Source organism: Mizuhopecten yessoensis, unplaced genomic scaffold (assembly GCF_002113885.1).
Source record: "Mizuhopecten yessoensis strain PY_sf001 unplaced genomic scaffold, ASM211388v2 scaffold4999.3, whole genome shotgun sequence".
NCBI lineage: Eukaryota > Metazoa > Mollusca > Bivalvia > Pectinida > Pectinidae > Mizuhopecten > Mizuhopecten yessoensis.
Window position 1 is genome coordinate 42,411 of NW_018405829.1, and position 25,647 is coordinate 68,057.

Genomic DNA, 25,647 nt, shown 5'->3' on the forward strand with positions numbered 1-25,647 from the left:
GAGCAAATGTTAATATTGAATGTCGAACATTCCATGTATTTTTATATTTCCACTGCTATTACCCATAGAGACACTACCAGGACAACGTTTGTCCATTACTTTTTAAACGCAAGTATGACTACGCATCAGTTAGTTTTCATATAAACTTGAAAAAAGATTACATGATACTTCTTAACTTTGCATTTCTTGTGGTTACTCTTAGGTTTGTTTCAAGCCCTTGTTAATTTTTAACGATACAAATTTATGTAAAACAAACTCCACGTTTTGCTTTTTTTCAGCACACGTTTCAAAACAGTCTCTAGCACAATACATGGAACCTTATTGCACGGAATAGCTTTATTTGGCATAACATATTACATGTATACTGCATTCTGTATCCAATTGTCACTTATTAAAATAGGCGCTTTCTTATTTCGCATGTGCCAAAGGCATTTTAATGTATATCTAAGACTTGTCAAGTGACAGCCCTATTTTCATGCGACATAACCGGAAGGACACGTGTTCAACTTACTACGTCAAGCAATACTCGGATAGGGAGTTACCATCGAAGCCGTTCCGGTAGGGTACATTTGTATTCGACAAAGCGTTTAAGTAAACCGCTTTTGTCATCAGATCTCCATTCGAGCAAATTATGTATTATTTTATTCTTTCTTCATTATTTTATGTTACATGTGCATACTATTTCTTAAAACGTATTCTGTTCCTATCTAATAAACTGTGATACAAACGACTAAAGGTCCCTAACCCTAACAAATTCACTAGCCGCTGGCGTAATAATACCTCCTCCTAGTACAGGTATTCAGAAAGACAAGGTACGAATATTGTTCCGTTTGTACATTTGATGACAAAGTTCATCTAATATTTAAACGAGTTGTGTACCATCACAACGTTCGTTTTTTTCTACGTACGTCAAATTTGCTGTTAGGTTTGTTTCATATGACGTGATTTAATTGTAACGTCATAGTAAAAAGCTTTAGTTATAAAAAAAAACAAAACATTACTACAATATTATCAAGGAAATCAAAAACATGCTGTCAATTTAGCTTAATACATGTACATTGTAACGATATGAAATAAAACTGATTTGAACAGCCAGTGAGTGTCCTATATATGAAATCTCTCCGCGCTCATTATATTATAAAGAGAAAATGAAAAATTATATTCTTATTTCCCCTGTACAGGAATAGTGATTGACACAACGCATGTTATAAACTATAACAAATATGCTCATTAGCATGCATAATAAGCAAAATAAAGACCTAGGGTAGGAATACCCAGATCGTTGGATGTTGGACGACGAGTAGGGCCACACAGCCATTTACAAATGAGGTGAAAGTACCTACCTGAGAGTATGCAGACGAGCGTCGTTAGGTAGATACGGCTGTCGCTGTACATCTGAAACACGAAATAAAGTAAATATTGGACTGTCATATGTAACGATGTACAGGCAACAGGAACGGATATTTGATGGTACACGCACAATACAGCGCCGTAAAAAGGCTTGATATCCCCACTCTACATCAATGTCGTTGATAGACACATTCATATGAAAGTTGATATAACAACAGTGTTTTCATTGAGCCGACAGGTCAGTGACGTCATTACCAACCGTATTGCTCATGTGATGTGCGCCTTCTCTAAAACAGTATTTTCCTGTTGATATATTTATTTTGTTAAAGCATGAAACTTAATAATTCAAATACATTTGATTATGTAACTTACTACATCCTTTCATTGAAAAATTTAAAAGCGTTTAGGAATACACAATTGTGAGTGAAACAGAACAAAAGTCTTACACTCAGAATAGGTTGGCATAATATGTCAGATTTTGCTACGTCAGGTTGGACACACATATGAATTGTAAGAACACATGGGGTCTTTAGGAATATATTGAGAGGAGAGTTACATGGTAGCAGATCATAATATACTACAATACATGACTACATGGTACAAGCTCCCCTGGATCAACCAAAAATTACAAAACGAAATTATTAGGGCGCCGATCTGGTAACTTATAAATTATTTGATTTTCCTTATCGAAAATAAAACTTTAATTGTTTGTAAATTCAAACTTTATATTTATTAGTGTACAAATGTATTACGTTATTACAATAACGAAATCTAAACAAAAGCGGTAGAGATAAACATTAAGAAACATACAAACAAAATTGTTAAAACATTATGTAACGATGCATCATTAGAAACCTGTAGTGATAAAACCTTACCAAGTGATGTAGTTTAGAAAACAGAACTTACTAGTAATTGAAAATCGTAGAAGAAAACACAGTAATATTAAAAGCAAAATTTAAGTGATATATGTTTCAAAACAATGTTAAATAAAAACAAACTGACGCGATAAAACATTGTAAATCATTGTAACATAAAAATCATCTTTGCTAAAGAATATTACAAAACAACGAAACAGAAAAAAAATGGAACTTAATTGAAAAAGATGAGGACGAAATATCCTAAATATACAACTGGTCAGTTTCTCTAAGAGTGATAGTACTTATCTACGAGTTCAAAGTCTAATTTACAGACAACACTATTGTAATTAGTCTTTAATCAGATCAAACATAGATAGCACAGACAAACAATTTTTTACGCGACAATCTGAGTTTGAGCTCAGTTTGTGATAAAGTGACGTAGTGCCACAAACAAAAGCCCGTACTTATCTTCCAGCGGAATCTAATCAAAGCGTCGGGGTTAGTTCATTATCAGATTGATAACGCACGGTGCAATCTTTTCGAAAATTTAGTTTCCGAATTTGTGATTTTGTGAATGTGTTCATATGTGATGATATCTGTAAATGTGTGGTTATTTTAGAACGTGATCAATATTTCACTACTGTAGTTGCAAACATAGCAAACTCATGAAAACTACCCGATACATGGTTTTTCCCCAGAGTAATATAACCTGATGAGTAATAACGACTGTTTGTATCAGTCATTTTGTATTGCCGAGTTGATTATTTATTAATTCAAGCTTTGAGGCTATTATGAATAAATATATTTATGATTTACTGTAATAAATCATATACCGTGTAGCACTATGGACAATTTACTGTATGACTCTCAGCAGTTTATCATGTTACATAGGTTGGGTCACCTTCCCGGCCACGTGGGTTTTCTCCGGGTACTCCGGTTTCCTCCCACACTAAGACCCCCACGCGCAATATCCGGGCCAACAAGAGTGATTAATGTAAGTTAAAAGAACTTGTTTCATACTTGTTGTTAAATGAATAAAGTTGATAGGTTTCAATTTACTGATAATGCAAATACTGTTCCAGTTTCAATAGATATGTATATCTCCTGCTCTCCAGTGTTGCCATGCGATCTAAAACAGATCATGGTAGTTTTGCTAGGACTTAAAGTGGGACATTACAACCTTGTCGTTTTGCGAGAGAGTAATGGTTGAACGCAACGTGAGAAATCTCTCTACACTATTGTTTATCCTGTGGTTGACATGTTTGCATTGTATATAGCATATATGCACAGAAGTCCAAACCGATAGGTTTTAGGTAATAAAAATTCAAAAAACTGAACCGAATCGTCAACAAACATATCCGTCGAGCTGTATCACCTAGACCGGATCGTACCGGATCGTAATCCCTGGCTAGAGAAGATGATGCAGCTTTGAAACAGGGACAACCGTCATACAATATAGATACACAATGCACGCTTTGCCATGTAATACGGACACAAGCTAAGAAATGAATATGGAAGATAATGAGGACTGTTGGAGAGGAGACAGAAGAACGTGACCATATATTAATACCTGCGAGTACTCGATACATACTGTTGGACATATATCAATACATTTTTTATTTTCGTCACTCGAATAATCTTCATGGCCATACAATGATTTCTCGAAGCTTAGAGTTAAGTATTCAAGATGATTTCTAAACATTTGAAATCTTTGATCAGTATATATACTGCATGTAAAAGGAAATGATGAGCATTTTCATTAGGATATCCACATGCACAAATAGGAGAGTTAATTAGGTTAACATTAAAGAGATCATCATTCAAAGGGCTGCATTTATGACGGAGTTTGGTTAGTAAAATAATTAACTTAACGTCACCGGCTGAATAAAAAACAGTAAGCAGTAAGATCCGCTACTCTGTGATATTTCAAGGGGACAAAATAACAAATGCATTACTTAAACAAACTTAATAAAGTTCTGTTGTTACATAATGTAAGATCGGAATCCTAGCTCGGTCTTGGTGACAGGTGCTTTTGGTAGTATTAGTGTTAATGACGTCATCGGTAGTCTTCACAGCAGGCTTTTCATGTGTATAGTAAATGTGTCAGTCCCACTTGGTACAAAGATCCTGACTGTTGTAGCGGAGAACATCTATCTTTTGCATCCTTGAGAAGCAAGTTCCAATATCGCAAAATCCCTTCTATTTCTTGTCTTGTGTATACTAGTATTTATTACGTCGCTCCTCGATAGGACTTCGTACATGGAGCCTCGCTGTTTTAATCTCTAGCGGAGAACATTTAGTGTAGATGCTGTTTTGCTTTAAGACATGTCTTTGGCGTCCTTGAGATGCAAATTTATATTCAATATTCTTGCTTCTTCTAGAGCGCAAAAAAATCTTAATTTCTTATGTACTGACTTTAAATAGCAGATATGATTGAGATACACATCAGCCACCGGATATTTCAAATGGTTTGTTTACTCATAACACTGAGCAACAGCCACCTTCAACTTTAGCCAGTGCGTCTTGTGAAATGTCGTCTGAGACCCATATGAGCTTACCTTAGTTCTTTGTTTATACATTTCCTCCATGTTCTCTTGGATAAATTTAAATCAGTGGAAGGACTGTTAAAAGACATTCTTGTGAGGAAACTTGCTAGGTTAAAAGACATTCTTGTGAGTAAACATGCTAGGTTAAAAGACGGGTCATGCTAGAAAACTTGATAGGTTAAAAGACATTCTTGTGAGGAAACTTGCTATGTTAAAAGACAGGTCATGTTAGAAAACTTGCTATGTTAAAAGACATTCATGTTAGAAAACTTGCTAGGTTAAAAGACATTCATGTTAGAAAACTTGCTAGGTTAAAAGACTTTCATGTTAGAAAACTTGCTATGTTAAAAGACAGGTCATGTTAGAAAACTTGCTAGGTTAAAAGACATTCATGTTAGAAAACTTGCTAGGTTAAAAAACAGGTCATGCTAGAAAACTTGCTAGGTTAAAAGACGGGTCATGCTAGAAAACTTGCTATGTTAAAAGACATTCTTGTGAGGAAACTTGCTAGGTTAAAAGACATTCATGTGAGGAAACTTGCTAGGTTTATAGACATTCTTGTGAGGAAACTTGTAAGGTTAAAAGAGACGGGTCATGCTAGAAAACTTGCTAGGTTAGAAGACGGGTCATGCTAGAAAACTTGCTAGGTTAAAAGACATTCATGTTAGAAAACTTGCTAGGTTAAAAGACAGTCTTGTGAGGAAACTTGCTAGGTTAAAAAACATTCTTGTGAGGAAACTTGCAAGGTTAAAAGAGACGGGTCATGCTAGAAAACTTGCTATGTTAAAAGACATTCTTGTGAGGAAACTTGCTAGGTTAAAAGTCATTCTTGTAAGAAAACTTGCTAGGTTAAAAGACGGGTCATGCTAGAAAACTTGCTAGGTTAAGAGGTAGGGAAATGATAAACATTACAAGAGTATAAGAATAGCTGAGATCAGCTTCTGTTGTTTGTCCTTGTTCATTTATTTTCTTACATTTTCAGACACAAAGAGGTATTAAACATTTAAGTTCTACATCATATGTCTGCTGTGTTTGCCTGCTGGTAGTAGAGAGAAGTAATGTGGAAGGTACAAGTAACTACAGAGATTTGAAAGTCCGATTAAATAATTCCGCTTTCCCTTCCTTCTCTCCTTCCTGTTCCTTCTGTCTTACTTCCTTCTCTCCTTCCTGTTCCTTCTGTCTTACTTCCTTCTCTCCTTCCTGTTCCTTCTGTCTTACTTCCTTCTCTCCTTCCTTTTCCTTGTCTTACTTACTTCCTAATGAGACTTTAATATTTTTTTTATCGCCGATTTACAGACTAAACCTGTAATTACCATACATTCTGATTGTCTTCTTTTGTTTTGGGGATTTCAACATTTCTTATATAAAAGCATCGTATTGACCAAATAAAAAGGTATGTATCATGTGTTTTAACAACGTGTACTTCACGTGGTTGACTTATAATGCCGTACCTTGTTTTCCATAGGTACAAAATGTCAAAAAATTCAAAATCGTCAACGCGACGTCTAACCATTTCGTGTAACAGAATCAATAATCAGTCTGTTAGATTACTTTCTAGGTTTGAATGATATTAGGTACACTCGTTCAAGGATTATGTCTAAGACACGTGACGCGTTGATCAGCACTGTACAATCGAAAATGGGAAAGGAGGGCGTTGCCTGATAAAACAAGTTACATGTACACGTTGTTCAATGAAGTCGTTAACGGTTGGGCTATATATGATAAACAACTTTTTACGTTTTTAGGTGTAGTCGTTAACGGGTTGGGCTATATATACTAAAACAACTTTTACGTTTTTAGGTGTAGTCGTTAACGGTTGGGCTATATATGATAAAACAACTTTTACGTTTTTAGTTGTAGTCGTTAACGGTTGGGCTCTATATGAAAAGACACACGATGCGTTTTGGAGTTTGTTTACACGTGAGCTATGCCTGATTAAATCAGGTGGCTCTTCGAAGGAAAAAAATCAATCGGTCCCATATACGGAAATGAACACCAACCTTTTCACGGAAATTAACTATTTTCCTCAGGTATCAGTTGCGTCAGTTAATCAGACTGATTATAACACACACCTTTAGCCCATGTCGTGTGATATCAGCCGTGTTTCATGACCGGCTATGTCTATTGGATATTATCGAATATACCAATCAGCCGGCCTAATCGGCATTCATTTCCATCAACTCTAATTAATATTGCACCTGTTGTCCATATAGAATTGCTCGATGAGTGGCTTTCAACTAGTCCACTAATTCAACAATTGATGGAACTACACAGGGCTAATACATCCTCTATGGGTCGGTTAGCTGTTCACCGAGCGCATCACTGCAATACTAACACTGAATGTAAATGATTGACCAAATCAATCCATCGATAATATCACGTGGATGACTTTTACTATTGATTAAACTCCTCACCGCCGAGCTGAACAAACTAATAAATTACCACGGGGTGGATGAGCAAGGATATGACCCGATCATTTTCCCTGAATCGACAAGAAGAGAGAAAATCTAGGGTATTAAGTTTCACACTTCGTTCCATGTTTAGATAGCTTGACGATACTATGGCCTGGATATGTGAGGGTAAAGAAAGGACATATATCGATATATCCCGTTATCAGTGTTCTTATCCAAAGTGAAAAACAAATCTAATTTGTACAAATCGTTGTATAAACCGTCAGTCCAACAATACCGGTTAGCATAAGAATCAATCTATAATTGGGTGGTGTGAATTCTTCATAAAACTACATATAAAGTAATTTTACGGATAAATGAAATGTATAAGTAAATGTATTATACAAATAAAAGTAACCTATGATAAGTAAAAATATAAAAAGTGATCTACAAATAAATGATATGTTTATGTATATTTATGAAAAGTTAGAAAAAAACCCAGAAACACGTAGATATCTAAAGTATTAGCGTTTTTATTATCAATTTAAAGACGCTTTACATAAAGCTACATATACATGTTGACGTCATTGATACAGTTGTAAAAGGATCATGTACATGGTGACGTCACTACCAGACAACTAGAACATGATACATTTTAGTTTACATTGTATAAACAACAGACCATTTGAAAGAAATTACTAAAACAAGTTGCCCATAACTTAGATATAGAAAAAGGTAGATATCAACATTTTGAACGTAGTATCATAGTATGTACATGCATTGTATGTGATTTGAATAATGTAAAAGATGAGTTTCATTTAATGTTGAAATGTCCATGCTATTCTGATTTGCGTGTTCGATTTTTTGGAAAATCCTATATATAAAAAAAAAACACAAAATAAGTTCAAAATGATAGAATTATTAAATGTAAATAACACAAAAGAACTAGCCAATTTGGCCAAATATTTAAAAGCTGCAAAGTCGAGTTTTTGGAGCAGCCCGCTCCTTATTCAAGAGATACAGGAGACAGACAAAGACTTGGCTATACATTAACAAATTATATATTAAAATATTAAAAAAGAGCAGCGAGTTTTCCGCTCAATAATATAAGTATGTTTACCCCAGGTGAATCCCAGGAGCACACACAAACAGTTGGTGAGTGTTATAATGCTGTCTAATTAATAACACCAATATTAGATTATTATACTCGCCTGTATCTATAAATATGTATTTTACAATCGCAATTTTCATTAAAGTTACTATAAAACGAATATTTGATGCATTCACATGATGTATTAGAAGCTAATCGTTAATTATTTATTGCAATCAAATATACGTTATACTATTCAGCCTGTTTTCATTGCTGTTTTGATTAATTCCCCGTGAGTTGTACAAAACACAGGTAGTGTTGTCAGCTGCTGGCATGTCGAGAATACCAAAGCGCAATGTATTCCCTCGGGTGGCGCAGGGTGTGACAGATAGTCCATAAAGCAAACTGGTGAATACGCACTGACAAAACAAAGGATCGATTGATAATACATTAAACCCTAACGGTAATACATATATAATAAACACGTCCCCGTCAATAGGGGATGGCTACCTTTCCTCTTTATAACAGTTACACAAGTACGTTCCATTCGTCTACACACCATGTGAGGTTGTTTGTTACTAGAAAATAACTCAAACGTAAAATGACGTCAATGTAATGTAAGTCTCATAATGACATATTATTTATTTATTGAAGTTTTATATTTTTCATTGCGCCAATTTATTTTATATAATAAGCACGTCCCCATCAATAGGGGATGGCTACCTTTCCTCTTTATAACAGTTACACAAGTACGTTCCATTCGTCTACACACCATGTGAGGTTGTTTGTTACTAGAAAATAACTCAAACGTAAAATGACGTCAATGTAATGTAAGTCTCATAATGACATATTATTTATTTATTGAAGTTTTATATTTTTCATTGCGCCAATTTATTTTATATAATAAGCACGTCCCCATCAATAGGGGATGGCTACCTTTCCTCTTTATAACAGTTACACAAGTACGTTCCATTCGTCTACACACCATGTGAGGTTGTTTGTTACTAGAAAATAACTCAAACGTAAAATGACGTCAATGTAATGTAAGTCTCATAATGACATATTATTTATTTATTGAAGTTTTATATTTTTCATTGCGCCAATTTATTTTATATAATAAGCACGTCCCCATCAATAGGGGATGGCTACCTTTCCTCTTTATAACAGTTACACAAGTACGTTCCATTCGTCTACACACCATGTGAGGTTGTTTGTTACTAGAAAATAACTCAAACGTAAAATGACGTCAATGTAATGTAAGTCTCATAATGACATATTATTTATTTATTGAAGTTTTATATTTTTCATTACGCCAATTTATTTTATATAATATTTTCCTGAAGATGCAGTATTTCATGCAGCAAATGTTTACATCCAGACACGCTTATTGGGTTGCATATATATATAGATTCAAATATACAACCTAACTAGCGTGCCTAGATGAAATAGATGAATACTAGTATATAATATATTTAAACATATACAATATTATAAGCGTGCCTTAATGTTTATAGTTCTACTCTGTATAAACGTCACTCGATACAACTGTAATTTGACTATAACCCTGTATCTGCCCTGGCATCGCTATCCCGGGAGTTAGTCATCTATCAGACGTGTTTTAGTCAAGAAACTAAAACACCTATACAGACCAATTCCCTCTGTCAGTACAAGCATTATCCTTACGCAATCACCGTTAATAATAAAAGATAATAATGATTCGAGGTTCTTATATACCGCTTTATCACATTAACCTAGTTCGTAGGTCGTCTCAAAGCGGTTCACAAATTATTATCCGTGGTTATAGGGCCTTTTGCAACCAGCCAACACCTTTCTCAACTCCCCGGGGATCATACAGCCGGTGCTGCCATTTAGGCGCTCACAGCTAGCATTCTACAATTCTAGCACTGTCCAACCACGTACTCATTTCTGAGTAAACTGGAACAAGCGGAGTGAAGTATCTTGCTCAAAGATACAACACAGGGCCGTGCCGTGACTCGAACCCACAACCCTTCGGTCACGAGCCCGGCGTCCTACCATTAGACTACCGTGCCTCCTTAATATGCTTTGACAAGCTACCATATTCTCTACATATTTTTAGTTATAACTTTGTACGTTCAACGACTTCCAATGGAACGTATTGGTTTTCTGAGTAAGTGATGCACTTTTTGATTGTGACTTTGGTTCTGTGGATAAATACACTGCGTACAACGATTGATTTCGGCCCTCTCAGATATATACTATACAATAGAACAACTTAACAATAGTACATTATACAATGTACCTTCTATTTCTTATAATCATGATACATATTTCAAGATCAGAGAATTTCTGTACATCCCCAACCAATTAACCATAATTTCTAGCATCACACGTGAATTCTGGAAAACGACGCGAATACAAGTTTTTTGGTTTGACCTCTGCTGTTTCATTCTCACTCTTATTAAAAGACATGTTTTATTTTTCTTACTGTCACAATAATGTCAGGTTAACCAGGCTCCTTTCTCTGAAAGCTGAAGACAGGCTTCACTAATTGTTCATCCCTCACAATTATTTATCTTGAAATTGTCATTCTTCTTAAAATCAGAACCTTGTTTTTTTATTTGTTTTCATGAGCTGGTTGGAAGCATACACGCTTCAAAGATTGAAACTAAACGAAACCGCGTGAATCATAATACAATGCCGAGGTAACATATTTGAACTGTATATAAATGTTGGAGTAAGGGGCGTTTGACATAGGGTAACACTTTCATGCCAAACAAGAACAGGTTATGTTTGTTAAGAGCACATTCTGGAAACAAACCACCATTATATTGTCGCGTTATGATGAAAGCAAGTGGCGATCTTATTAGGTATTCTATATCTTTGGTTCGTGTAAGTGGCGTGCTTATATTAGGTATTCTATATCTTTCGTTCGTGTAAGGAGGCGTGCTTGTTAGGTATTCTATATCTTTGGTTCGTGTAAGTGGCGTGCTTATTAGGTATTCTATATCTTTGGTTCGTGTAAGGAGGCGTGCTTGTTAGGTATTCTATATCTTTGGTTCGTGTAAGGAGGCGTGCTTATTAGGTATTCTATATCTTTGGTTCGTGTAAGTGGCGTGCTTATATTAGGTATTCTATATCTTTCGTTCGTGTAAGGAGGCGTGCTTGTTAGGTATTCTATATCTTTGGTTCGTGTAAGTGGCGTGCTTATTAGGTATTCTATATCTTTGGTTCGTGTAAGGAGGCGTGCTTGTTAGGTATTCTATATCTTTGGTTCGTGTAAGGAGGCGTGCTTATTAGGTATTCTATATCTTTGGTTCGTGTAAGTGGCGTGCTTATATTAGGTATTCTATATCTTTCGTTCGTGTAAGGAGGCGTGCTTGTTAGGTATTCTATATCTTTGGTTCGTGTAAGTGGCGTGCTTATTAGGTATTCTATATCTTTGGTTCGTGTAAGGAGGCGTGCTTGTTAGGTATTCTATATCTTTGGTTCGTGTAAGGAGGCGTGCTTATTAGGTATTCTATATCTTTGGTTCGTGTAAGTGGCGTGCTTATATTAGGTATTCTATATCTTTCGTTCGTGTAAGGAGGCGTGCTTGTTAGGTATTCTATATCTTTGGTTCGTGTAAGTGGCGTGCTTATTAGGTATTCTATATCTTTGGTTCGTGTAAGGAGGCGTGCTTGTTAGGTATTCTATATCTTTGGTTCGTGTAAGGAGGCGTGCTTATTAGGTATTCTATATCTTTGGTTCGTGTAAGTGGCGTGCTTATATTAGGTATTCTATATCTTTCGTTCGTGTAAGGAGGCGTGCTTGTTAGGTATTCTATATCTTTGGTTCGTGTAAGTGGCGTGCTTATTAGGTATTCTATATCTTTGGTTCGTGTAAGGAGGCGTGCTTGTTAGGTATTCTATATCTTTGGTTCGTGTAAGGAGGCGTGCTTATTAGGTATTCTATATCTTTGGTTCGTGTAAGTGGCGTGCTTATATTAGGTATTCTATATCTTTCGTTCGTGTAAGGAGGCGTGCTTGTTAGGTATTCTATATCTTTGGTTCGTGTAAGTGGCGTGCTTATTAGGTATTCTATATCTTTGGTTCGTGTAAGGAGGCGTGCTTGTTAGGTATTCTATATCTTTGGTTCGTGTAAGGAGGCGTGCTTATTAGGTATTCTATATCTTTGGTTCGTGTAAGTGGCGTGCTTATATTAGGTATTCTATATCTTTCGTTCGTGTAAGGAGGCGTGCTTGTTAGGTATTCTATATCTTTGGTTCGTGTAAGTGGCGTGCTTATTAGGTATTCTATATCTTTGGTTCGTGTAAGGAGGCGTGCTTGTTAGGTATTCTATATCTTTGGTTCGTGTAAGGAGGCGTGCTTATTAGGTATTCTATATCTTTGGTTCGTGTAAGTGGCGTGCTTATATTAGGTATTCTATATCTTTCGTTCGTGTAAGGAGGCGTGCTTGTTAGGTATTCTATATCTTTGGTTCGTGTAAGTGGCGTGCTTATTAGGTATTCTATATCTTTGGTTCGTGTAAGGAGGCGTGCTTGTTAGGTATTCTATATCTTTGGTTCGTGTAAGGAGGCGTGCTTATTAGGTATTCTATATCTTTGGTTCGTGTAAGTGGCGTGCTTATATTAGGTATTCTATATCTTTCGTTCGTGTAAGGAGGCGTGCTTGTTAGGTATTCTATATCTTTGGTTCGTGTAAGTGGCGTGCTTATTAGGTATTCTATATCTTTGGTTCGTGTAAGGAGGCGTGCTTGTTAGGTATTCTATATCTTTGGTTCGTGTAAGGAGGCGTGCTTATTAGGTATTCTATATCTTTGGTTCGTGTAAGTGGCGTGCTTATATTAGGTATTCTATATCTTTCGTTCGTGTAAGGAGGCGTGCTTGTTAGGTATTCTATATCTTTGGTTCGTGTAAGTGGCGTGCTTATTAGGTATTCTATATCTTTGGTTCGTGTAAGTTGCGTGCTTATTAGGTATTCTATATCTTTGGTTCGTGTAAGTGACGTGCTTATTAGGTATTCTATATCTTTGGTTCGTGTAAGGAGGCGTGCTTGTTAGGTATTTTATATCTTTGGTTCGTGTAAGGAGGCGTGTTGTTAGGTATTCTATATCTTTGGTTAGTGTAAGTGGCGTGCTTATTAGGTATTCTATATCTTTGGTTCGTGTAAGTAGGCGTGCTTGTTAGGTATTTTATATCTTTGGTTCGTGTAAGGAGGCGTGCTTATTAGGTATTTTATATCTTTGGTTCGTGTAAGTGGCGGTCTTATTAGGTATTCTATATATTTGGTTCGTGTAAGGAGGCGTGCTTATTAGGTATTCTATACCTTTGGTTCGTGTAAGTGGCGTGCTTATTAGGTATTTTATATCTTTGGTTCGTGTAAGGAAGCGTGTTGTTAGGTATTCTATATCTTTGGTTAGTGTAAGTGCCGTGCTTATTAGGTATTCTATATATTTGGTTCGTGTAAGGAGGCATGCTTTATTAGGTATTCTATATCTTTGGTTCGTGTAAGGAGGCGTGCTTGTTAGGTATTCTATATCTTTGATTCGTGTAAGTGTCGTGCTTATTAGGTATTTTATATCTTTGGTTCGTGTAAGTGGCGGTCTTATTAGGGATTCTATATATTTGGTTCGTGTAAGGAGGCGTGCTTATTAGGTATTTTATATCTTTGGTTCGTGTAAGTGGCGGTCTTATTAGGGATTCTATATATTTGGTTCGTGTAAGGAGGCGTGCTTGTTAGGTATTCTATATCGTTGGTTCGTGTAAGGAGGCGTGCTTGTTAGGTATTCTGTATCTTTGATTCGTGTAAGGAGGCACGCTGGTTAGGTATTCTATATCTTTGGTTCGTGTAAGTGACGTGCTTATTAGGTATTCTATATCTTTGGTTCGTATAAGGAGGCGTGCTTGTTAGGTATTCTATATCTTTGATTCGTGTAAGTGTCGTGCTTATTAGGTATTTTATATCTTTGGTTCGTGTAAGTGGCGGTCTTATTAGGGATTCTATATATTTGGTTCGTGTAAGGAGGCGTGCTTGTTAGGTATTCTATATATTTGGTTCGTGTAAGGAGGCATGCTTTATTAGGTATTCTATATCTTTGGTTCGTGTAAGTAGGCGTGCTTGTTAGGTATTTTATATCTTTGGTTCGTGTAAGTGGCGGACTTATTAGGTATTCTATATATTTGGTTCGTGTAAGGAGGCGTGCTTATTAGGTATTCTATACCTTTGGTTCGTGTAAGTGGCGTGCTTATTAGGTAATCTATATCTTTGGTTCGTGTAAGGAGGCGTGCTTATTAGGTATTTTATATCTTTGGTTCGTGTAAGTGGCGGACTTATTAGGTATTCTATATATTTGGTTCGTGTAAGGAGGCATGCTTTATTAGGTATTCTATATCTTTGGTTCGTGTAAGTAGGCGTGCTTGTTAGGTATTTTATATCTTTGGTTCGTGTAAGTGGCGGTCTTATTAGGGATTCTATATATTTGGTTCGTGTAAGGAGGCGTGCTTGTTAGGTATTCTATATCGTTGGTTCGTGTAAGGAGGCACGCTGGTTAGGTATTCTATATCTTTGGTTCGTGTAAGTGGCGTGCTTATTAGTTATTCTATATCTTTGGTTCGTGTAAAGATGGCGTCATTTTACTTCTTTTGAGCGAAAATAATATTAAGTTTAACATAACTATCTTGTTAATACTCTTCAACATACTTGAATCATATCCCACAAAAACATAAACACTACACACTTTACTAGGTACATGTAGTACACCTGCACGTAACCATGATTGCCATCAACAGCCTATATATATTCATACACAAACCTATATAATCATTATCAATATTTCTAAGCATGCTTCATATTTTTGTTTTAACTTTCGATTTGTTTTGTTGAAATGACTATAGAATGGTTCTATTTTTCAACTTGATAATTTCGTTTTGTCTTTCTCTTCTCTGTTAAAACACTACATACTGAGTGGTAACTCTGTTGGTATCATGAATGTTTACAGTTATTTTCCCCTCTTTTCTTCCAAAATGTTTCTAATTTCAAAAAGCCTACGTCAAGAAACTAAACTCTCAATTGAAAAGGCTTTGTTAATTTAAAATTTATATTCCAATACAAATCTTAAATTTCAAATCAGTTGTGTTTTGAGGATGATATTTTAAAGATATACGCCTTCATGAAAATAACATTTTAAAGCATTATTCAGTTTTTTAATAAAAAAAGGGACTGGTCATACAATGTATTGCACACCAATAAGAGACTTAGATAACGGCAATGTCCTTAGCACCAACAGACGCTGAAGTGTAAGGCTTTAAACGTGTAATAGTTACATATGTGTCGGAATAATACCATTTAATGTATTCAGCTAGAAACGAATGATTGATATACTGTCATCATTATGTTCTTTCCAAGATTGCGATATGATTATTCTTTTAGATATTCAATCATTTCCACGGTCATAGCTTTCTTCAGGTATTGGGCCGATCAGTGCAACTTTACCTAAGAAATCCGATACCAGTGGCGCATTATCTAATAACCTTTCTTCAATTGTGTTTTAAGAAGTAATTGTGCGGTGTCTGCTATCCAATTTCCGACAGGATTGGCGTCAATTTTAATATATTGATCCTAGAGAAGGCTGTATTCTTCTAGCAAAGCAACTCGGAGTTTTGTCAGCTGTGGTGGAAAACGTAATGTCTTCGCAGACAACAGTTGACATAGTACGACATATGGGTCGGAATATGATGATCATTGTGTTTAAAACGATCGTCATAATTGTCTTAATATCCAAATACGCCACCCGGACCCTCACTGTATTGCCACTAGGCGATGCTCCCTACACGCGTAACGTCCTGCAATCCGAAACCAACGCCGGATGAGAAGACAATGGGAGAATATTTACCTCTGTATGACATTGCTATTATTTAACCCTTTTGAATTCAGATGACAATCATATAAGGAATGAATGGTATAACTTAATTGTTCACGTTATCATTATGATGACGTCATAGTTGTAACGTTGGATACCATTGACCCTCACCGGAAGACGACCGTTTGATCAATTACATAAGTAGCATACTCTGTACACATTTTCGAACTTAAAGTTGAATTTTGTCAGACAAAAAACATCGATTTTCTATGAGTAAAGTGAGTTTTTAAAAAAATCCTAAGTATAAACATTAAGGTGCTTTCAGTTGTAAGTAAGGCAATACGAATGCCAGCTGAAAATAGTTGAATTATTATTATTTTTTATTCTTTTACAGTTGAATTATTAAATAGTTGTATAAGAGGATTGGTCTGCATGCGACAGTCTAACCCTTTTTTATAATTAATGTATATACAAAAGAACTAATATCGCTGGCGTTTAATAATGTATCTTACTGACGGTACATGAACATGCAATTATACGGTGATTATACAATGTTATTGGTTGGGGACTTGATGGCTTTAGATGGTTGTCCTTTTTTGTCTATTTTGTGCGAGAACATATTTCTCTTACGTCACTGGTAAAGCTTGTGGGTAGTTTTCTTTAATATTAGATATTTACAGTTTCAAGTGTATTTGACTCAATAATCTTTGTTGAAACTCGAAAATGACAGACGTTTCCATGCGCGTAGTGATGCATACACCGTGAACATATTTGTACGTGAACAACCTGGGTGTTTCCATTGCTATTTTCGGGCGTAAACTGAAGTACTGGGGATACGAGATTTGAAAACAAATGATAAATCTCCGAATAAAAAGCACATATAAAATTGAAAACGATGCCATTTATCATATAATGAGAGTTAGCAAGTACGTAAATTAATTTGTTGGGTCACGCGAGGCTGACGCGAGTGACGACAACACGGCGGGTTTTCTTTGTGGGAACTTTGACGTTGTCTAGCACAATCACACGTCAAACACAAAGTAACCCCGACATTGACAGGGCTCCCACAGAGACTTCCATCTCAAATGTGTCGGTTTTGTCTTCAATTCATCGTTCACATGTTGCTCGAAGCGTAACCGTATCACACATCGGGCTTGTGTTTGTAATCCTTCCGCGGAATATAGGCCGGTTAAAAGAACGCGTTTGAAGGAAAACCTTGATAGAACTATAAATATAAGGAGTTACTTTCTATATAATTTGGGTTATCGGGTGACTACTTCAATGGAACTCGGGTCAGTTAATCATAATAGGCTTCGCGGATTATTCAATTTACCCGAGTTCCATTGTAGTTATCACCCGATAATATAAACTAAATAGAAAGTTAATCCTTAAATAGTAATTGTTTTTTTCGGCGAGTTCCTTACATGTATGTTAACTTGTTGAATACTGGGAACTTATTTTTGACGCAATATTGATCTGAATATTGTTGGAAATACATTGAATAAAAATCTTTATTTATAAATTATTTTTTGGGAAAAAGTATATAAGAATGCTTATGACCTCTCAAATGAAAAAATATATACTACACAACAGAGACAATAAAAAAGTTATAAATGCACCTCAAATCGATGCAAATTTAATAGGAACCGAACAGGAATTGATAAAACATAAAAGACTCATAAACCCCAGGTATTGAAGGCGAACTCTGGGCACAGAATCAAGAAGCAGTCTCAGAATTGAAGGTCAAAATAATAAGTGTTGATTAATCCGCTCGTAATTTGGGAAAACAATAAGAAAATACCAGAATATGACCTAAACCGTATTTCGAAATCAAAATTGATAAAACTGGATTAAGTATGACAAAAAGTTATTATAGTCTCGTGACAAAAGTACATAGAAGCTAATAAGAAGCCCAACAGCTTCGCAAAGGATCGCGGCGTTTGTGCTTTACGGCTTTTTATGCTTCATGGCCGACATACGCCATGTAACATCTAGGTCTCGATATCATTCTGACAGCTACCTTTATACTGACTCTGCATATTGTGGCTTAGTGAGTTGTTTTATCCAGCGGTATGGGATCGAGGCACCGGTGCATGACAAAATAGGCGTTTTCGAAAGCTCGCAATACACGTTTTCAATTATTGTTTTTGTTCAAACAAAGTTAGCATTTATGACGGAGGCCTTTCAGTTTGAATTTTGTCACATAGATTATAAATATATACATACGGAAAAAAATGAAAATTCAAATTTCAACAAAGTTTCAATTAAACCATTGTTCCGATAGAAAGAAATCGAAGGAGTAATCGGTTCTAACACCGTATTTGGTAGAGAAATGCTCCATTATAGATACATTTTGCGGTTTGCCAGAAATATGTATAAATGCATCCTCGATACTCCAGGGGATACGCTCACTTACGCTCTGTGCAGAAAGCAACAGTGAGCGTAACCCCTGGATATCGAGGATGGTATTAGGGAAATACTACCCTCGTAATCACGACAGGTCAGTGCACACATGTTATACGTAACCCCTAGATATCGAGGATGGTATAAGGGAAATACCACCCTCGTAATCACAACAGGTCAGTGCACACATGTTATACGTAACCCCTAGATATCGAGGATGGTATTAGGGAAATACTACCTTCGTAATCAGGACAGGTCAGTGCACACATGTTATACGTAAGCAGTGAAATATCAAAAAGTGTCAATTAGAAAAAAACGTGTTACTCTGCTGCACTAATGTGAAGATATACGAAATGTTTTATCTTCGTATGAAAACACGTGTATCACCTTGAGTATCGTCCAATCAGACCGGTACTTTCTATTCACTGACACTACGTATATTTTCAGTTTCAAGGTCAGATGAAACGATGTGACAAATATTTGTTATTACTGAAGAAACCATTAAATATCCTCTATATATTACCGATGCTTCGCACTCGTGACAAATATTTGGGTATTTTGGTATGCACGTTAAATATATATATGATATTCAACGGGATACAATCAATTAGATATAAATATATATATCAAATGATGGTTTCAGTTAAGTCTATGATGACTTTTGAATTAAGACCACTGTGTCTATATGACTTTGTATATAACAAAATGTGCCTCTTAGAGAGGTTCAAATTTCAAATATTTTATTTTCGTGTCAAACACATAGTATTCATAAAATCACAATACATATACCTTTGAATATAAAACGTGTTTAGCCAAAATGACTTATGAGACACGTTATAAGAACAATCATACTATTTACTGTCTTCGGACAGGTAATGTTATTAACCAGTCTTTGTAAACACAGTTGTGCTTGATTAAAAAAAAAAATATTTTGTGCCTCTTAGAGAGGAATCAACTGAAGTCCTGAGTGTTGCTGCTGTAAGACTTAAGTTCTGAATGTTTCAGCTGTAAGACTTAAGTACCGAGCGTTTTAATTGTAAGACTTAAGAACATATCGTGCGTGTTTCTGCTTTTAGACATAAATGTTGATTTTTTCTGCTGTTAGACTTAAATGTTGAGTGTTTTACTGTAAGACTTAAGAAATGAATGTTTCGTCTGTAAGTCTTTATGAACAGAGTTTTTTTTATTGTACTGTTAGACTTAAGTACTGAGTGTTGATGCTGTTAGACTTAAGTACGGAGTGTTTCTGGTGTAAGACTTAAGTACGGAGTGTTTCTGGTGTAAGACTTAAGTATTGAGTATTGATGCTGTAAGACTTAAGTACTGAGTGTCTCTGGTGTAAGACTTAAGTACTGAGTGTTGATGCTGTTAGACTTAAGTACGGAGTGTTTCTGGTGTAAGACTTAAGTACTGAGTATTCTGGTGTAAGACTTAAGTATTGAGTATTGATGCTGTAAGACTTAAGTACTGAGTGACTCTGGTGTAAGACTTAAGTACTGAGTGTTGATGCTGTTAGACTTAGGTACTGAGTGTCTCTGTCGTAAGACTTAAGTACTGAGTATTCTGGTGTAAGACTTAAGTATTGAGTATTGATGCTGTAAGACTTAAGTACTGAGTGTCTCTGTCGTAAGACTTAAGTACTGAGTATCGATGCTGTAAGACTTAAGTACTGAGTGTCTCTGGTGTAAGACTTAAGTATTGAGTACTGATGCTGTTAGACTTAGGTACTGAGTGTCTCTGTCGTAAGACTTAAGTATTGAGTGTTGATGCTGTAAAACTTAAGTATTCATGGTAGGACAGATCAACAGCGATTTTATTCGAGGAAACAACGTTTGGGTTTGTTATCAAATGAGATGTAAACAAAACGCAGCACTCTACGCAGTAGGCAACCTTTCCAGCAGCCTTTTGCACTATCGGTTGATCTGTTGTTTGTCACTTATTAATAATGTACCATATATATGTGGTAGACTGGCGTCGGCCAGACTCTGTCTCGCTGAAGCCATAGGTCGGTGCACGTGTCGGCCATGTTTTGTATAAAACTGAGTCCCCGCCACCACTAGTACTTAGAGTTTAAAGTAAGGTTATGTTTACTTAGACATTTTATATATTTGCTTTTTTCTACTTTGTTATTAGCAGCAATGTCCTATATCGGTCAGTGGATATAATCATTTCAGTCCTAGTCTTTATTCGGGTCCCTAAGTAGTTGGTTTTCGGCCCTTTGATATATGCTTAACGAAAGAACATGCAATCGACATACCTTACGCATGCCCGGTCGATAACAATAATCGATAGCTGATGATCTCAATACAGGACTTTTTTAACTATATATTATAGTTTTAATTGTTACGATTGCCTTTTTACGTATGCCCATCTCAACATACTTTTCAGTTGATCAGTTTTGTCTGGAGAACCTTTGTAGCGCCATTGATTGTCTTGAGTTGTCCATGCAGTAGAACTTAGAAACGTTCTCCATCATAGTATAAAGCGACGGGATGCTAAGTGCATTGATAATATATGGTATGATGTATAGAGAGCATGTGTTACATACAAGGTACGGAAAGCTCTATTCACTTTTTATGACGTCACAATTTGCATGTAAATACGCAACGGAATGTTTAAAGAGATACATGACGCCGGAAACGTTTTTTTGCGTTTTTCACAGATTGACAGAGAAATTGATATACCTTTAAATCAATACATAATTAGAATATCCAACCAAAGTTGTCGATTCGTCTTGCCACCAAACACTAGAAATCTGTCCTCATAATAAATGTAAATTTGAATCGTCCCGATGGATCTACGCGCCATTGCTGATGAATATTCAACAGAAGTTTCCGAAAACGAGTCACGTGATAATTCGGAACACAACAAAAATGGATATCGAGGTAAGAAACACGGGGTTTTGTTTACGATTTTAAAATCGGTATTTAAGCATGTTAATTATATTCTTGACGACCTGTTTAGAATGTTTCAATGCATTTATATGTGGGTATGCGTTTTGAATGGAAAATATGCCTGTTGCAAGCCTAGATTGTTAGTTGAGACACTTCAGTGGTAGTTTAACAGTTTAGCGACGAACAAAAATAGCTACCTGTCGAGAAGAAAAGAAGCAACATCCTGGTTCCACCGCAACCCTAATTCAGCCTTCAGTCTGTTCCATCTGTTGATGTGCTTCCCAATATTGACTCGACTATAATCTGTTAGTCAGGCAAGGTCCAGTTTCCGTCGTTTCCGAGCCGAAGTTGTTAAATATTCAGCTGGACAACCACGTTTCGGTGCGTGTGTCGCCATATTGTTTTGGTTTTTGGAGGTCGGGTCATAAAGGTTACGTCATGTCACGTAACTTGTAATTATGCAAAATAGCCTTTTATGGGAATTTATGCCGACCGGCATTTATTCATTTTTTTATCTTTATATTTACAGCTCTATGTTTGTAGAAACTTTTCAAACTTGGTATCAGCGTAAAGTTTATAACTTTCTCTATCGAGGAAAAATAAGGATTTGTGTTGGGTTTTTTTTATAAGAGAGAAAGAGCTTTTCCGGCGTCATGTATCTCTTTAAGCATTGAACTGTTTTGTATGGTGTTTATGATCTATTTGAATGACACATCTTTGCAAGCAAACAACATAATGCGCGCTAAATACCATACAAAAACAGTTCAATACTTATATTTACGTTTACTCTGCCTCTAATGTTCTTTTTTAACTTATATAATTTATATTTAAAATTTAAAATGCCCGCCTTATCGACAGTCCTCACAATTTCGTTCAATAGTTTGAACAGCGTATTGTCGCGGGCTGATTGGCAAACAAAGTCGTTCTTTGAAATTTTAACAAACATTTCAATTTTATTCCACAATTTAGTATCAATACAATTGCGTATGATATGTCTATAGGGTAATTTAAGTTTATCAATAGAACTCTGAGCTGAAAGTTAGATTTGAAATTGTTTCGATTTTTCCCCGTAAAACAAATTTCGCGCATGGACAAATACAGTGAACACCGTAAATCCGACCTTGCCCTCCACGAGGGAGTTATTTTTGGAAGTTAATTCGAACTTTTCTCTTTGCTCATTTTGTGAAGAATCCAGGCGTGAATTTATTTGTTGATTGTATGGGAGCCTGACAACAGTCGGTATATTCTATAACAGCGTCGTTATTTGACATGTCGTCAGAAACTGAGGAACCGTGGATGCGAGACGCCTGAAACTGATAGCGTTTAAAGTGAGTGATCTTGCGACGGAGCACAGGTTCGTTACAAATGTCAGAAATGTTTATGTGTGCTGTGACTCATATCAGTAGATCTGTAACATATGTGTCAATAGGTCCATAGAATATGTGTATTTTAGACATTTGTAACGAACCCCTGTTGATCAGTGCAGTGTAACAGACGATATTTCTGATAAATTGCATGAGCGTTAGAATTGTTTCCATTGCCGGCATTGATAATTTCAAACGATGTGCATTATTTTGTACGATATTGCAGACCTTGGTCTTGTTTTCGTTGTGATAAAAGTGTTTTTTTATTTTATTTTTTATTTTGCACATAAAGAGGTATGGCGGGTTGCTATGCCTATTTCCCCAAAGTTATGTTACGCTAGTGCGCGCATCCAACCGTGCACTGTTATGACGCGTCATCAGGTATTTGTATACAAGTATACGTATATGTAGCTATATCGGAATCCCGTGTCTAAGAATAGATTATTGTAAACAGACGAATTTAAGGCCATGGGTATTAATACATGCGTTTAACGATAAAGGCTCAACACAATGCTTATTTCACGTTTTTTTTATATTGATTTATAACAAATTATACGCTTATATGTAATACAAGATCGTGCAATCTATACGAAACAGTTTTGAACGGATTTAATTTTCAACACTACTACCTGTGTTCGTTAAATCGGTAGCATTCAGAATGAGTTCTGAGAAAGTATCCGGTCTCGGGCGATAATCCGCATGTCGCACTAAATAGTAACGGAATTATTACTAACAAAACTGATAAATCAATAGGAATGTTATTAAAATGTAAACAAAATTTTCCATCGATTTGAAAAACAAAAATTTGCTTTATTAAGGAAAATGATCACATGCCTTAATATTTAAAAAAGAAAAGAAAAAAAACCTGAGGGAGGATTCGAACCTGCACCGTTTATTTTTTAGTCAAAAGTAAACTGCGTTACACATTCGGCTACATAGAACATATAGATATTGGCAATTACAAACTGATTTAACCCTAGAAACACCTGTCGCAGTTTAGAGAAACTTGATCAACCCTGTTTTTCATTATTTGAGCACTTTCCCAAAGGAGGACCACTTTTCCGTAATACGATTTGTATTTGCATATTACATCACGGTCACAAAAAGTTTATTCAAAAGTTGGTCCTCAGATGGGAAAGGGTTGAAAGAATTTTTTTAAGTCCGGGAAACCCCATCACTGTCATAGATATAGTGTATATGGCTATATTTGCAGTATCATATTAGCAATACCTAATTTCTCAGCAGTTTAAAAATTCATATTCAATTGGTTCTTTATCTTTTGTATGCCTTTTTGATACCCGAAATGTTTTATTCCCTAATTTGTTTTCCCGTTTTCATAAATGCCGACTTAGGGAAATATGGGCAGTTTTCCGCATACCTCTTTACAATGACATTGTCAAATCTCACAATTCCTAGCGATATTTCAGCAGCCGTCATGTTTATTTATATTGGATATTGTAGTTCCGGTCAGTGTTGTATTAATACGCTAAGAATTGTGTCTCGTTATGCATGGTAATTAAAGTCCCATCAACGACACAGATTTCAAAGAGGCTATATAGTGACAATGCCATGCAAATGTAAATATAGATCGTTAAAGAAGCAGTACGTATATATGTATACATGATTCAGAAAATAATGATTGTCATAATACATCAAACAAATCTGTCAACACTTTAAATTTGCTTTACCAACCTAGCGGACGATGTATGTTTATAAATTTAAAAGGAGTTCCGATATGACTTCCGGTTTTAACGCGTGCACTATCGCGTTCCGAACGAGGCTATTCCCGCTGTTATTTTCTAACTAAAATCGGGACACATATGGAAAACTGGATAGCGTCTCAAATATTTATGCAGGAAAAGTGTACGTTTTCTGTTTGATTTGTACGTTTTCTGTTTGATTTTTTAACAAGAAAATGTTATCATGTTAATAAAAGAATGCGTCTATCGCCTTCTGTCTGGTCAGCTACATCATGTTACGCACTCAAATAGTTCAATAATAGGCGTTCGTTTTTCTTTTGTATTCAATATACTTCTAGTCAAATTGACCGTGTAAACAAAACCGCAAACTGGTGCATTTATCATATGATTTTGTAATTAACAGGATTCATGTGTTTAAGTATTGAAAGAGAAATAAGAAGGTAGCAAACTGATATTTAATCTTTGGAAATAATTGGTTTGGTTTTATTTCGTTTAACGAAATTTCAACAGACAAAGACATTTTAAGACGTGCCTCCACGTGTATAATGCATGCGTGCTTTGTATCAGTGCTGGAGGCGAGGTATGTTGATGTATTTGCCTCTTTCAACATCGCGGATCTGAGCCGACTTATCTTTGATGGAGAGATTACTGAGGCGGATATTAAACAATAAGATATGCAGTAGACGGAATAGTTTGTTTTCTTTTTGTGTTATTTTATTTAAGTCACTAACGGCCCTCCCATCGTTTCTTTTGTAGTTTTCTCCCATCTATATTCGGTTCTCCCTATAGAGTATAACGATGTGCAAAAATCTATAAATGCGCAATAAAGTTTCCACATGTGATGAATGTAAGTAAATCATAATGAGAACATATAGAGTAAAGAAATTAGCGGATACTGTAAATCAGTATAGGAAAACCACGTTGAACATTTGTTAATAATTGTATATCAATCTCATTGGTATAAAACTATATTCCTGAATCATACTTAACGCATGGACAATAGAAAATGTACAACAGAGTATTGTTAAAGCATAAGTGACTTAATGACCTTGACAACTACAGGATAATAAGTAGCTTGAATAATTGAAAATAACAAGATGTACAACGACCGCGCATGGGGATTTGAATATGGAACGCTGCATCAGAAAATTCCTTTATGGTTATATTCTCATCACAGTTTACTTACATGTATCACTTGGGAAAATAAAAATTTC

General features: G+C 35.7%; 1 protein-coding gene across 1 annotated transcript in view; it reads right to left on the minus strand.

Annotated features, from left to right (window-relative positions):
- LOC110450147 (snaclec 3-like) overlaps positions 1 to 25,647 on the minus strand; it is a gene marked incomplete at its 3' end in the record, with an annotated part of 63,120 nt that overhangs the window by 31,244 nt on the left and 6,229 nt on the right. The window contains exon 2 of the mRNA XM_021497430.1: positions 1,344 to 1,395. Within this exon, the coding sequence (XP_021353105.1) occupies positions 1,344 to 1,395 (52 nt within the window). The remainder of the gene's footprint in view (positions 1 to 1,343; positions 1,396 to 25,647) is intronic.